At 40.7% G+C, this 14,515-nt stretch overlaps 1 protein-coding gene across 2 annotated transcripts in view; it reads left to right on the top strand.

Annotated features, from left to right (window-relative positions):
* Nucleotides 1-14,515, top strand: part of rapgef6 (Rap guanine nucleotide exchange factor (GEF) 6) — a 167,235-nt gene that overhangs the window by 34,130 nt on the left and 118,590 nt on the right. The window contains exons 2-4 of one of the 2 annotated variants that reach the window (XM_055017168.1): nucleotides 3,525-3,595; nucleotides 5,032-5,088; nucleotides 10,667-10,750. In XM_055017168.1, coding sequence (XP_054873143.1) covers nucleotides 3,525-3,595; nucleotides 5,032-5,088; nucleotides 10,667-10,750 — 212 coding nt within the window. Of the gene's footprint in view, nucleotides 1-3,524; nucleotides 3,596-5,031; nucleotides 5,089-10,666; nucleotides 10,751-14,302; nucleotides 14,507-14,515 lie in introns of those variants that run through there. The other variant, XM_023292694.3, reaches the window with a different exon arrangement.

Below are 14,515 nucleotides of genomic sequence, written 5' to 3'. Positions count from 1 at the left end.
AGAGAAACTTTCCTCTTTCCTCATGGGTGAATGCGAAAACAGCCTTCTCTCACAAAACACATTTTTTAGTGGTTGAGGGCTTCAAAGAAATATAGTTTCGGTTGTTACTCTGTTTCTTAACTGGTACTGCGGGATATTTCTCTATCATTAAAGTTGGTTCGAGTCCCATTTGGAAATTTACCAAAATATTCCCAAATTAAGATAAATGTATGTGCCACATTGTACAGAGAACCACTACTTAGCAATGTTCTTGGTTGTGTTGTGCCTTTTTTGAACCATGCAGTGTATTTAATGTAACCCACAAACTCACTAACTGGGGCTGTCTGGTTTAATCTGAGCCCCCCTCATGCTAGCGAGCGCCTCAGGGCTGTATGTCTTGATATACACACACTTACTGTACATGCACACATGCTCGCTCAGCAGCACGACAGGAGTGCTTACTGTGGCAGTTTGTTGTGTTCACTAACCCAGTTAACTGTGATTTGAAGTCACTGTAGTTCTACTTTCTCACCGCTGTGAACCGGGCTTTTCCTTGCCTTGCTTCCCATCTCACTGCCTCAGGATTGGTAAATGGAGGTTGTGACTCTCCCTGTAAAGCAGCTGGCCAGGTCGAGCTCTTTGTCCTCAAGAAGTTAATTCATACATGGGACTAAGTAGGTTTTCCTTCAGGAGACGCCAGGAAATTCAGTGGTAGATTTGTACTTTAAAGCTTGTAGCACATACTGTCATGACCTAGTGAACCATGATAGGAAAGATAGTCTACTTGTTTTAAGTGTCTTCAATGTTTTCGTGCCTCCAGTTTGCAAGATATCCATAAGAAACTTGAGAAATGTTAAATCTTTCAGTCACATCTCATAGCCTGTATATAAAGATGGACAAACCTTCTACCACAGGTTTCAGGAACAGTAAGTTTTGAAGCTTATTGCTGTAGCTCGAGCCATCCAATCATAGCAGTGCCTGACTTGCCTAGTTTGACTCAACAGATGTAGGATGCAGGTATAAACCTGCTTGCCTCTCTTGTTCAGCCACTTTCTCCTTTCCTTTCGCTATCTATATGTTCTCAAAATCCACTACTATGGGAAATAACAAAAGCGAACTTTAGATAGCAACGTTCAACCCTGAGAATTTCAAGTTTTGCTGAGGGTTTGGATTGCACAGGAAGGCAGCTCTGCTATTTTTTTCTGGGGATTATCCATTTTAATGACAGTGCTTGCCTTCTACCAAATGTTCCACCAAAACAAGTCCACCCATCACTATTTTGAACACCGAAGCCGCATCCCTCACTTAGCGCTGCCCAGGACGACTGTGACTCCTTTAAAGAAATACAAACAGGCCAGAGTGTTTTTCCCCAGTTGGGAGAGGCTCAAGCTCCCCCTGTGACCTTAATGAAGATTAAGCGGTGTATAGATAATTGATGGATGGTGATATGGTCGTGGTCAGTAGCACAACAATATCATAGAAGGTGCGTGAAACAAACCAGTGAGTCTGGCTTTCACCTGATACCTACCAACTTACCTCTCATCTCCGATGTTTTGTCCTCGTCACCCTCCCCCTCTTGTTTCGGTCTTTCTCCATCTGTATTTTCCTTTGTCTGACTACTCTCTGTCACTCCCTCCTTTCCTTTCTTCCCCCACTCTTCCTTTGCTTTATCTTCCCTCTCCTCTTTCTCTTTCACCCAACCCTTCCTTCCTGTGTCAGACTGAGCCAACAACACATCAGGGGTGAGTTGGTCTATTGCATTAAAGGCTCCCCATTCCCCAGTGTTGATCTCTGCTTCCACTGGCTCCCACTGCTTCACTCAATTTATCAGTGCACACATGACATGTTCAAACACACACGTAGACACACACCGGAAACTACAGTATTCACAAAACTATGCGCCTTTCCCTTTGGGTTTCTCTCTCTGCTTTATTGATTCTGTTGTGCTGGTACTGCTCTGCTGTAATACCATGCAATCGTGCCTATTTTTCATGGGTTTTTTTTGCATTCATTTGTGTATTCTTTCACCAATCTGTAATATCTTTTATAATATCTCAGATAATCCTAATTGCATTTAGAGTCACGGCACAACTTTGCATCTCTTTACTGTTGATTGCAACCGTATGGAAGTAGCATTAAGATATCTCACATTGTTTGCATCATCTAAAGCAAAAAACATATCAGCTGTTGCCTGTTTAAATTACAATCCATTATGTTATGCTTAATATAATATCTGTGTATATCTTCGAAGGGCTTTGGTTTAAGATAGACACCCACAACGTGCACGTCAGAGTTCCGTCTGGCTGTCGGTATTTGTATGAAATGCTTAACAAGTGCTGAAAAACAAATCCTCAATCTGCTTAAACTGTATGTAAACAAAAGCAGCAGTTTGGAGAAGGCAACACACTGCATTAGGATTTTTTCCTCTGGGGCCTTTCTGATTTATTAGTTTCAGATTAACGCATTGTAGCTGCCCGAGTTTTTTGTGTGTTCTTGCTAAACTGCAGCTGTGCTTTGGATTTATCCTTAGGAGGAAGGATTGTTGGGGAGATACGCTTTTTCTCTAAATTCACAAGTCAGAAGTTTTAAAGAATGGTGCAACTTCCTGATACTGACAACTTCCTGTCACTCTTAAAGTTCTCTCAGTGAAATACAAAAACATGCAATTAGAAAAACATAGCACTTTGTAATATGTTACATTAGCTGTAACAGAACACAAAGTGATAAATAGTGATCTTGAGTGGCATTCGTAAGTGGATAACATTTCGAGCTAAGATAGTCATTTCCCACTCTTTTTAGTCTTTGTGCGAAGCTGTTTTAGCCTTCTCCTTGTGTTAGATTGTGCTTTATATTTACTCAAACAGACATAGGGATGGTTTTCGTTTCTCATCTAACTTTTAGCGTCAAAGCAAATAAGCGTATTTCCCCAAATGTCAAACTTTTCCATCAACCTGCTGGATGGATCTGTATCTGAGAGTATGTATGTATGTACTTAAGCAGTCAGCCGTGCAGACCACCTGTTAAAAGTAGCTGCCTTGTGGCCTCAATAGCCGCTCTGTTTGTTTGATCCTGCAGATGCTTATATGAAGCCGTTGCCTTCACATACACACCCCGTCATCCTCTTAATGTTTTGACAGCTGGTCCTGATGGAGTGCTATTTTAAGGCCATGGGTGGATGTATCTATGAGTGCCTCAGTGCTGTCATGTGTATGTGTAAATGGCATGCCTGTCTGTCTGATTCGGGGGTGTCGATTTGATAGGCAGCACTTGGCATAGTCCAAGTGGCTTCTGTCAAATCACAGCACCAGATTTGATTTACGGGGTGCCGAGACGTTCCGCTCACTCTAAACAATGAGCTAATCTTTTAAAAGCTTTACGTTTTTAAATACTAGCAGTTGTGATAATGTAGTGTACTGTATATCACTTGATTAGATGACAAAACTTTGATTTTAAGTGACTTTGCAGCAGTACAAGTCACCAGAGTGTATGTGCCATTTCCTTGGTGACACATTCATTAATCTTGATTTCATTGTTTTGTCTTCCAGGACCTGCATACCATCTACTGCCACCTCTACCACATGGATGTCCTCTCTCACCTGAGAGAACATCAGCTAAGGTGAGTTATTTAAACTCTGGCTTTAATAAATTTGACTTGTTGCAGTTAAATGAGTTGTACATCACAGTATCAGTTTACCAAACCAACTTTACCTTGGTTTTCACCTATTGCTCTACTTTTTGCGTTCATTATTATATGTAGTACACCCTACTCAAACAGTTTTTATAAGCTTAGAATTTTTTTTACAAATGCCCTTTGTCCTCAGTTATTTTTTGCTATTGGATTCACACATTTTTAAATGTATATTTTGTAAAAAATTGCTGGTCTTGCTCTCCTGCTTGATCCAGAAGTATGGCACTGGGAGTTACCTTTCTTTGGAATATCTGCAACAAAAATCATCCATCTGAACTAAATTTATCATCATCTCCACTAATGTTCCTCCTTCAAATCCAAAGCTTATAACCCTCCCTTTCTCAAAGAAATGTATTTAAAATATGTCGAGAAATATCACAGTCTGACAAAACGCTATCCACACCACTGGTAAAATGGGAGCTAGACCTATCCATTACTTTTGATGCCAACTTCTGGGGCCACATTTGTGAAAAAAAATCTATTTTATGGTTAAAAATGCCAACCTACAACTCATACAGTGTTAACTACCTGACAGAATTCACGGACCACATTTAAAATGGGATTTACATCAAGAAACTGTCCATATTCCACACAAAATATCCTCAGTAGCTATGTTCACACTACCTGTCACCAATTTAAAGACTCCAGGAAGACAGCATCTATCTTCCTGGGCTACTACATTAACAGTATTCTCCTTCCTGTGATTATTAGGAGACATGTCTACAATGAACAAAAAAAAAAAGAATAGATTAGTCCTTGTGGCTCTGTCACCAAGAAAAATGTCTTCATGAACTGGAAATTAAGAAACACCATGCAAACCACACATTGAAAAGACTTACTTGTAGATTACATCTCTGTGGAAGATTTAATTATTTTCATCCAAAACACCACACTACATCTGTTTTCCACACACGCTCCAGATCAGCACAACAACCGACAACTAATGGAACTTTGCTCTTTCCTGGCCAGACTTGTATTTATCACCCTGGACTGTTTTTGTTGTTTTGTTTTCCTTGTATTGTCCTGTCAGTGTTCTGTATCTTATCTTGCAAAAATACTCAAAAAAGAGGTTGGCGTTCCCGTTCTGGCTTTATCATTCATGGGATGTTCAGACTGAACTGCCTTTTAGATATTCATATGTTCATACCGAACGAGTTTGAAGTGTTCTGGGCTGCAGCCAGAATCTGAGTAGCGGGTCACCTTAACACTCTAAGCTGACAGACAGTAATGATGGTGCCTAAAATGGGAGAGCTTGGTGCCTCCTGAGAAAAAAAAGATGGATGTGTGATGGGTTGTAAGAGCCAGAAATGTATTAGCAATGTTTTTAGAGGGAAAAAGTTAACGTCTTCGTATTTCTGTCACAGGTCGATGTGTACCTCAGCCAGGTATGAGAGACATGAGGCTAACCACGTCCTGTTCTAGTAAGTACAAGTTCTCACACTGTGCAGGAAATGCTCCTGCTGCATTTACTCTATTTTTTATTTTTTTTTATATCTTATCTTGACAGAATCCTTAACATAAACACTTTGTAGCAGTGTAGATCCAGGGTTCACAACCTTTTTGGGTGTGGGGACACAAACTGCCCCGAAACACCTCCACAATTTAATTAATTGTTCCTTGGTGGCCCTGTAGCCATGGACCACTTATTTGATCTTCACCAAGTAGTTTTGTTTCCTAAATTTAATCAAACAGCAGCTACAAATGCAAATAAACACAGAGTGAAAAACGGTAAATGAAATCAAAATAAGACTCCCATGAATAAATAAAATTATAATTATGGTCAAAGACAAAACTCTTATAGGTTAAAATGTGCTCATTATAAGTGCTAAATCTCAGCTTCATTGCAGTTAAAACGGCGATAATGAAGCTCCATTAAATGGGGTGATAACACGCCTATTGAGCCTACTTGAAGGTGGAAGGAGGTCCCCACTGGCCCACATGTATGGGGATGATCTGCAATGATAATGATCATTTAATGGGCTGATAACATCCAAAATGGATGACAGGAAGAAAAGCTAGACGTCTCTCGATACTGTTTGACGTCCCTACGCTGTCTGTAGCTGTCAGCCCCAAGGACGCTGCAGCTGAACATGTACATCTTTAAAAAGTGGGTCACAGATATATAAACTAGCAACTTTAAAAAAACAGATTTCCTGAGGTCACTGCAGCTTTCAACAAACATCTATCAGAAAGGAACAAAAAGTGTATTTCTGTCCATGTTCATGTGGTTCATTAATGTGTTCGAATAGTTTTTGGACTGCAGAGCATCCTTGCTGTGGATCCAGTTTTTTGTCAGTAGAATCCTTTATTTAGTTAATTTTGGTCTTTTGATGAGGTTTTGTGATAATAATCGGAATAATAATAATCTACATCTATATCACCAACCGTGTATCTTAAAATAGACAGAAATAGGTTAGATTTTCTTTGTAAAACTTGCACATATCCTGAAAGTTTGTTCATCCAGGCAGCGTCTGCAAATATATGATCATTCCGAGCAACATCTCACTTTGAGTTTATTATTCAGCAAGAGAAAATATTATAACTTAAACATGACATATGGCCGATGTTAAATCAACTTCTCTGCTTCTGAAAACCCTCTAGTCTTCTGCTGGAGGTGTTTTTTCGCATTTGATGTATTTCTCCCACTCCGGTTTTAAGATACCGCTGTTTGGATGAAAGCACCGATCGCTGATAGCCTGCCTGCTTTCATTTCTGACTTACTGTCTTGGGGTGTGAATAAATGAATATCGAGACAGATGAGGGAGATGGTAAAAAGTAAGTCATTTTAGAATCATATACATTCTTGATTTGGAGGAAAACCAGTCAAGAAGAAGGCGGAGTAGAAGGAGATAAGAGGAATGAGAGATGAACTACAGACTGGTAAAGGAGGTGAGGAATTGGAGGAGAAAGTTGATAACACATCGAAAAGGGATGATGAGGGCAGAAAGGGAGGAAGTGGCAGTAAATGAAAAGTCTCAGAGGAGGAGAGAAAACAAGAGGCGAATATGCTAAAGAGAAAAAACGAGGAAAAGGGTGGCAATGTCAAGAGGGTGGCGAGATGAGAAATGAACCGAGGAGAGGAATGAGAAAGCGAAGGTAAGAAGAGGGATGAGGGCGGCCGAGATGTGGAGGAAGTGTGAGAGATAGAGGGAGGACAGAGACAGATGAAAGGGTGAGAGAGACGCTCCGCACGCCGTTGATGTATTATCACGCTCACGAGAATCACATTAGACACTCAGAGGTTTAATTTAGCATCAAATAAACACACGCTCAATATCTCTCTCTGATACACCCTCCTGCCTCTCTACCAGAGGCTAGTGATAAGTACCTTAAACCAGACTAAAGCGGCTGCCATGTCCAATTAGTCTTCTCTTCCACACATACTCTCACGCACAATCGCACTATACAGGCAGCAGATGAAAGCAATCAAGGTCTCTCCAATGAAACCACAGTGATAGTTAATCATGTTGGCCTCACTTAAGCCCAACAATGCAAAAAGAAACTAATCTTTTGTGTCAGCTTTTATCCTAACGTAATTATGTTAGGATTCTGCTCTCCTACACCACATTCAGCCATTTAAAAAAAAGAAAAAGGCACCTCAAAGAATGGGAATAGCATGAATGCGGATGTGATTAAGGCCGCAACTAATGGTTATTGTCATGATTGCATCATCAATGGATACAGAAAATGCCCTTCACAATATCCCTGTGCCCAAGCAATCGTTGTTGTAGTCTCTTTTTTTGCACTGCTCTGATTGGAGATCCCCTTTTTTATACAGTATGCACAGAAAAATGAAATTTTCTGAGGATGATGTCTGAGCTTCTGCAAGTCACCCCTATTCTTCAGTCGAGCACAAACCGATCAGTTGCAGTTATACAAAATGAATCACATTTATCACCTCGTACAGTATGCACTCGCATTTGTCAGGAAGGACTTTCCCAAGATTGGCTATTTGAACCAGCAAATGTAAAGGCTTTGACCCTTAATAGATACACCAGTACTTCTAGAATCACTACTTTCATGTAATATTTATAATACAATCTCTCTGGAATACCTGAAGTAAAGGCTACACTAAAATCTGAGCTCTCACATCAGATCTCAAACCTGCGTAAAGGAAATATTCAGGCTTGTGTTGCAGACAGACTGAAAGAATTCACAGAAATGGAGATGCATATTGATCATTTTCAGGCCCTCTGAATGCAGGTGAGTTTGATCTCATTAAAGGCTGGGAATTAGATTTTCAAAAACTGCTCAGAAATAGTCTGAATGGACAAATACAGGGGAAATAAAGAGCCTGTCTTTATCTCAGGAAGCCGCTTTGATTCCTTGCTGTCAGACAATTTTACATTTACACCTGAGATGTTGTAAGTTTACTGCATTGTGTTAGACAAAGAAAATGTGTACACTTCCATTTGTCAAAATAGCAGGTGGCATGGTAATTTAGATAAATCCACCCGAGCACCAGGTAAACAAATGCTGAGATGACGTCTGATGCATCATTTCAATTCCGACAACATTCTTTTTTTTTTTTTTTTACCAAGATATGAGAGGCTATTGGGTGTGTGTAAGGCAGAGAGACACGGTCAGCAAGAGATGCAGCATTTGATCAATTTGAACAGTGTGTTGCCATGTTTTAAATATGTATATTTTCCACAGCCTTTGGTCATCTGCGTATGCCAGGCAGCATATATTTAAATATGGAAGAGAAATGGAATCACTTTCTTGCAGTGCATCCATCATTTAAATAGCCTGCCTGTAATTTTGATGCAAATATAGGCCTCTGCTTGAAAAGTTGAGCAGGTTTTTAGGAAGAATACCCCTTCTGTATATAAAATACACTGATTATAGTAATTTATTTGATTGTAATTCCGCAGTAGGTGTGAGTGTGGATGTGTAAGTCCTAGTTTTGTAGTTGTGACTAATATCAGCCCATGGACTAGAAATTGTGGGTGTATTAAACTGATTTCTGTTCTCCACACAATTCAGTTCTTCCCACTGTGGTGCATTTCTTCATATCCACTCTTCAATCACTCATTTCTCAGTCTTTTTTTTCCCCCTACAATCTCTGTATTCAAATTCATATCTACAGGCACAGATACTGTGTTCTCTCCCCTGACTCACCTCTTCATGTGTTATTGCATTTTCTTGTACTGCTGAGTCGAGCATCCAGCTTATTATGAAGTTAATTAGGCCGATGCATGGGGTTAATAGATAAAATACATATGGTGTACATGAAATGGCACGTAGACGGCCACATATCCCATGTTTTGGATGTTTTATATTCAGATAAAAGAATTCCCTGTCAGCAGCGGTTGTAAATGGCAGACTAGGTTACGTGACTTCTTCAGCACTTTTTTTTGAGTGTGGCAGCCTCTCGTTAATGGATTCTCTTCACCTTGCAGTGATGGCACATTATGCTATGGTTCTATAGTGCTTGACATCCTAAGAATACATTTATGCTAATGCAAAATGCAGCACTTGGGATTTAAAGCTCAAGTGTGCTTTATATTTTCTTTCAGAAATATTGCTCTGCAGTTCTCTTGTCATGACTCCTGCATTTTTCAAAGCCACGAAAAAAAATGCCGACCAAGTATAATGGCTTGTACTAAAGTGTTCCTTCCAGCCAATGAAGCCATAAATGTAGAGATTGCCATGATAAATAGAGTAGCATTAGGTGCACCAATTGTCTTTGGCTGATCGGTTCATAAAATAAGCACAAAAACAAACGTCAGAGAGCAGAACATGCAACAGAAACAGAGCACCGTTAAAAAAACAGTGGAGCTGTAGCGGCGCCAGCAATATGGCTAAAATTTTCCAAAAGAAGTACATAAACTGAACTAAAATGAACTTTTGAGAAAAGGTTGAAGCTATTGTACATGGATGCTGAGTGAGAAGCGGTGGGGATGCGGATCAGCACCTCCAAATCTGAGGCCATGGTACTCTGCCGCTCCGACCGGTGGCAGAGTTGCTTCCCCAAGCTAAGGAGTTCAAGTGTCTTGGGATCTTGTTGATGGGAAAATGGAGCGAAAGATGGACAGGCGGCTTGGTGCGGTGTCAGCAGTAATGCAGCATTGCTCCGAACTGTCGTGGTAAAGAGTCTATCTACCAGTCCATCTACGTTCCAACCCTCACCTATGGTCATGAGCTCTGGGTAGTGACCGAAAGAAGATCGCGGATACAAGCGACCGAAATGAGCTTCCTCCGCAGCGTGGGTGGGCTCAGCCTTAGAGATAGGGTGACAAGCTCAGACATCCGGAGGGAGCTCGGAGTAGAGCCGCTGCTCCTTCGTGTTGAAAGGAGCCAGTTGAGGTGGTTTGGACATCTGATTCGGATGCCTCCAGGGAGACTTCCTTTGGAGGTTTTCCAAACACGTCCGCCTGGGAGGAGACCCCAGGTAGACCCAGAACTTGCTGGAGAGATGATATGTCTCGTCTGGCCTGGGAACGCCTCAGGATCCCCCAAGAGCTGGACAGCGTTGCTGGGAGGAGGGACGTCTGGAATGACCTGCTTCGTCTGCTGCCTCCGTGACCCGAACCTGGATGGATTTTTTTCACCACCTCGCCTGACTGATCGCACATTATTTATGTCCGATTGTCTTTCCACTGCAGATTTGTTTTGTTTTTTAAGTGCGACTTTAGCCTTGAATGTGCTGAATTAAAGACATTTCACCTTAAAGAAAATTAAAAATGAACCTGTTATTTCTTTAAAAGCAGCAGCTGTTTCATATGGAAGACACATATTGTAGGGGTAGAACCTAAAACAGCATCTGAGAGAACCCGGAAACCCAAAACAACTGGGGAGCTGGATTCAGGACTTGAATTAAAAAACATCCATATTCATCTAAAAATCTAAAAATATCATTATAATGTACAAGTGATTAATTTTTAGTCATGAATAGGAACGATAGGTTGACATTTTTAAACACATTAGAAGGTATGGTACATTTGAGGTACAAGCGGCAGTAATGGACCGTTAACGTGTTGTTTCTGTCTGTTTCAGCCCCGACACCATCGCCACCTGTTGGTATATCCTGCTCTCCGGATCAGTCTTTGTCAAGGAGCACATGTACCTGGCGAGGTGCTGGTATGTACAAACACACACGCACACGCAGAAAACACGAGAACAGCAGCATGACATCAGGATGAGGTGAAACAAGGAGGTGTCATTTATAATGAGAGGAGCTGCGAGCCAGTTGACATTACATTTGGAGCTATGCTATCTTGGCAGCTCGTCAGGTGGAGCGTGGACATGTATTTATGTGTGTGATTGTGTGTTCACCTGTAACGTGATAAGAGAGACGGCATGTCACAGAGCTGGAAGGTATGGAAAGACAGGTTTTACTGACGTGTCCGGGATTTATATGTGTGCCTACAAACACAAAAACACACACTTTTATGACAGTGTTTTGGTGTGATATATGTCCTTGTTCAGCTACATAGAACAAGAGATTTCTGTCTCACATCCTTCAGCAGGAGTTTTTTTGTACTCAAATGGAGGCAAATGTTGTACTAGACCTCAACCTTGTGAATCTTCACATTTTTATGTAAGGCCTCATCTGTCTATGGCTGGCTTAATCACTGTAAACCTCTGAGTGAGCACCAGTTTAGTGGTTTTAAAACAAAAACATAGAGTATGGGAAATTTTACTCAGAAAATTGATCAGTGACCAACTTATCCCATGCACAAATGATAAACAAAATTGGTATTTTACTGTTTTCTGTACCAGAAGATGCAGTTCAGTGCCACCCACCCTTGAATAAATCTTACATTTATTATTACTGTCATATACAGTTATCATATCATATGCATAGATCATGTCTGTATATCATTAGCGGGATTTTTCCTTATAAATAAACATCCATTACATTCAAGCCCTTGCCAGACCAGTTCACGTAGTGGTGTTTAGGCCAATCAGTGCCAGGTAAATCTCTATATTTCACAGTAAAGCAGAGCCCATTACGGAGTGTGATGGGGCCCATTGTGGAAAAACCTTGAAAGTGTCTTGAAAAGTTTTCAATTATTGTCCCTGTTTTCATTTATTAGTAGACTTTTTTTTGGAAATGTGTTTGATCCCTTCCTTGGCAAAAAATTAGAGGAGAAGACAAACTACATTCATACTTGTTCATTCAGTTCATTCATTGTTCATTAGCTTAGCTTAGCTTAGCATGGAAATCCGATAAGATTGAAATAGCTTACCTGGCTCTGCTCAAAGGCAATCCATCAGCCACCACATCTAAGGTTTTGTTGTTAACGTGCTATCTTTTGTTTGGTTAATCTGTACACAGACTATCCTGTAAAGTTTTATTGGTGGCTGTGTTGTTGTGGTTAGGCGCAGTGACGTCATGGACTTTCCTCTGGTTGCCTGCCAACATTGTGTTGACACCCAGAGTCCAGGAAGTTACTGCTCTTGGATAATGTCTTCCTTGTCGGGCAGCAAATGCACAGAAAGCACATTTTTAAAGTTTAGATTTAGCATTCTTTAGCTCTGTAGTCATTTTGGAGTACAGAGTTTTATGACAGAAAGATGTGTATCTTGTCCATTATATACAAATATGTAAAACAGCTTTATGGTTTATTAAAGGTAGCTGTATGACTTCAGTGTCAGAAACAGAATAAATGCTTGCTGATATGGTGGATTGAAAGACTTTGTAAGCGGCGCCTTATCTTGACAGTCAAGATTCTTTGTCCTGTTTGAATGGTGAGGAATTAGCATTGAGATCTGGGTGGAGATTAATCAGGAACATTTTGTGACTTGATAAACCCATATGATTAGAAAATATGAGACCCTCCTTCCTCTTCAGACCTCTCAGATTGCCAAATGAAACTTAAAATACCTTTAAACGGACATGCTGCACCTGTTTAAACACTGGAATTGATGGTAATGGGGAAAGCTGTGACAGCAATTGCTTGAGGTCGGCCCTCAGCCCCACATTTACCTTCCCTCTGTTGTTATAGTTGGACTGAAACTGAAGAAACACATGCCAGAAACTGAAAGGAAAGGGCAGATACTCTCTGTTCACTAATATCTAAATGAAAGGAGTGATTGACTTTCTGGCTGACAGCTCAAAATGCTAAAAGGTGTTGATAACAAATTGAGCATGATGGCTGAAGTGTGATCTCAAGTGACATTTAAACTCCATCATACATACATTTATATCAGCAGCATTCCTGCCAGTGATGGAATATCTCTCAAAGAAAGTGGCATTTTGAAAGCTGCAACCTAAAAAGGAAAATTTAGTTCAGCAACATCTCATTCAAAGGTATGGACAAATTTACAAGGAAGTAATGTTGACTCGTTTTTGCTTATTTCTCACATTTGTTTTTCAAAAGAAACTAACTAATAGCAGATCAAATTCTTGTAATAGCCAATTTGTCAATATAACATGAGCAAATTTGGCTGGTTCATGTGAATGGACAATTGCAATGTCAAAACATGCTTTAACAAACCAAGGAATATGACAATGGGCATTTTAATTTTCTTTGTAGCAACTTTCGTTATTGATCGATCACTGGTTTAGTCTATAAAATGTTTTTCTCCTGTGTTTGACAGTCTTGAAATAGCTTGTTTTGCCTGACCAACACTTGAAAACACCGAAAATTGAAGTTTACTACCACATAATACAAAGAAAATCATTAAATCCTCATTGGACAAGCTGGAAATCAATGAGATTTGGCTATTTGAAAAAAAATAAATAAAAAAAAAAATAGTTGCAGATTATTTTTCTGTTGCCCAAACGTTGCAGTGGTATCATGACAAAAAGAGAACACAAAAACAATCAAGTGTGCTACCTACAGTCAACGCTTTGAGCAAAGACATTGAACACTTCCTAATGTTTTCTTTTAGATGCTTCTGATAAAAGTCTCGGCTAAAGAAGCAGAACTGAAAATGAAGTTTTTAAAGCTATAATACAGCAACTTAGTGCAGTTACTTGCAGTGAACGCTGGTCACATGTTGAAAAGATCAACAACAACAACTGTAACACAAAGCACCAACTGGCCAACAGTAGCACAAAGAATAGTTGGCCGAGTATCAATAACCTCAGGGCGGCTAGGATTGGGTGTGGGTATGTGTGTGTGTGTGTGTGTGTGTGTGTGTGTGTGTGTGTGTGTGTGTGGTGTGTGTGTGTGTGTGTGTGTGTGTGTGTGTGTGTGTGTGTGTGTGTGTGTGTGTGTGTGTGTCATTCCAGTGTGGGTCAGTTGATAACAGAGCAAAGGGTGGTTGTGGGGGAAGGTTGGTGCCCTGCGAAGGACCGGAGGCTGTGTGTTGGAGTACTAGTGGCAGCAGGGGGGCTTGGAAAGGGTCACGGAGGGAGCTAATAGGGGGAGTTGTGTATAGATGTGTGTGTGTGTGTGTGTGTGTCTGTGTGTGTGTGTCTGTGTGTCTGAGATAGGAATGCGGAACCCCTGGCAGAGCAGTGGCTGGCCATGTGTTCCTGAGCAGGCTGCCCGCCTGGAGCCCAGAAGCACATCCAGGCAGGAAATGAGCAGACTATATACACACACATATACACACACTGACACACACACACACACACACACACACACTGACAAACACACACCTCGCTGGAGCAAGCAGACAGACAGAACTGAACAGAGGGAGAACTCACTCCTCCCTTCAGTTAAAGACAAACTAAAAGCCTGACAGTCACCTACTTCTGCTTTCTGGGGGAAACTTTTCACTTGTTCACACTCTGGAGTGCATAACTAAACACTTTTGGATCTAATCCTGGATTTATCTGAATGATGAACTTTGCCTCCCTCCTCATTGTGGATAATATGTTGGATGTTATTCCACTCACAAGGAATTCAAAGAAGTGGACCCCCAACATTCCCGTTTCTGGTTTGTAAT

The sequence above is a fragment of the Amphiprion ocellaris genome, chromosome 14, assembly GCF_022539595.1.
Source record: "Amphiprion ocellaris isolate individual 3 ecotype Okinawa chromosome 14, ASM2253959v1, whole genome shotgun sequence".
Classification (NCBI taxonomy): Eukaryota; Metazoa; Chordata; class Actinopteri; family Pomacentridae; genus Amphiprion; species Amphiprion ocellaris.
The sequence above is the reverse complement of the archived record's forward strand: the minus strand, read 5'-3'. Positions and strand labels throughout refer to the sequence as shown.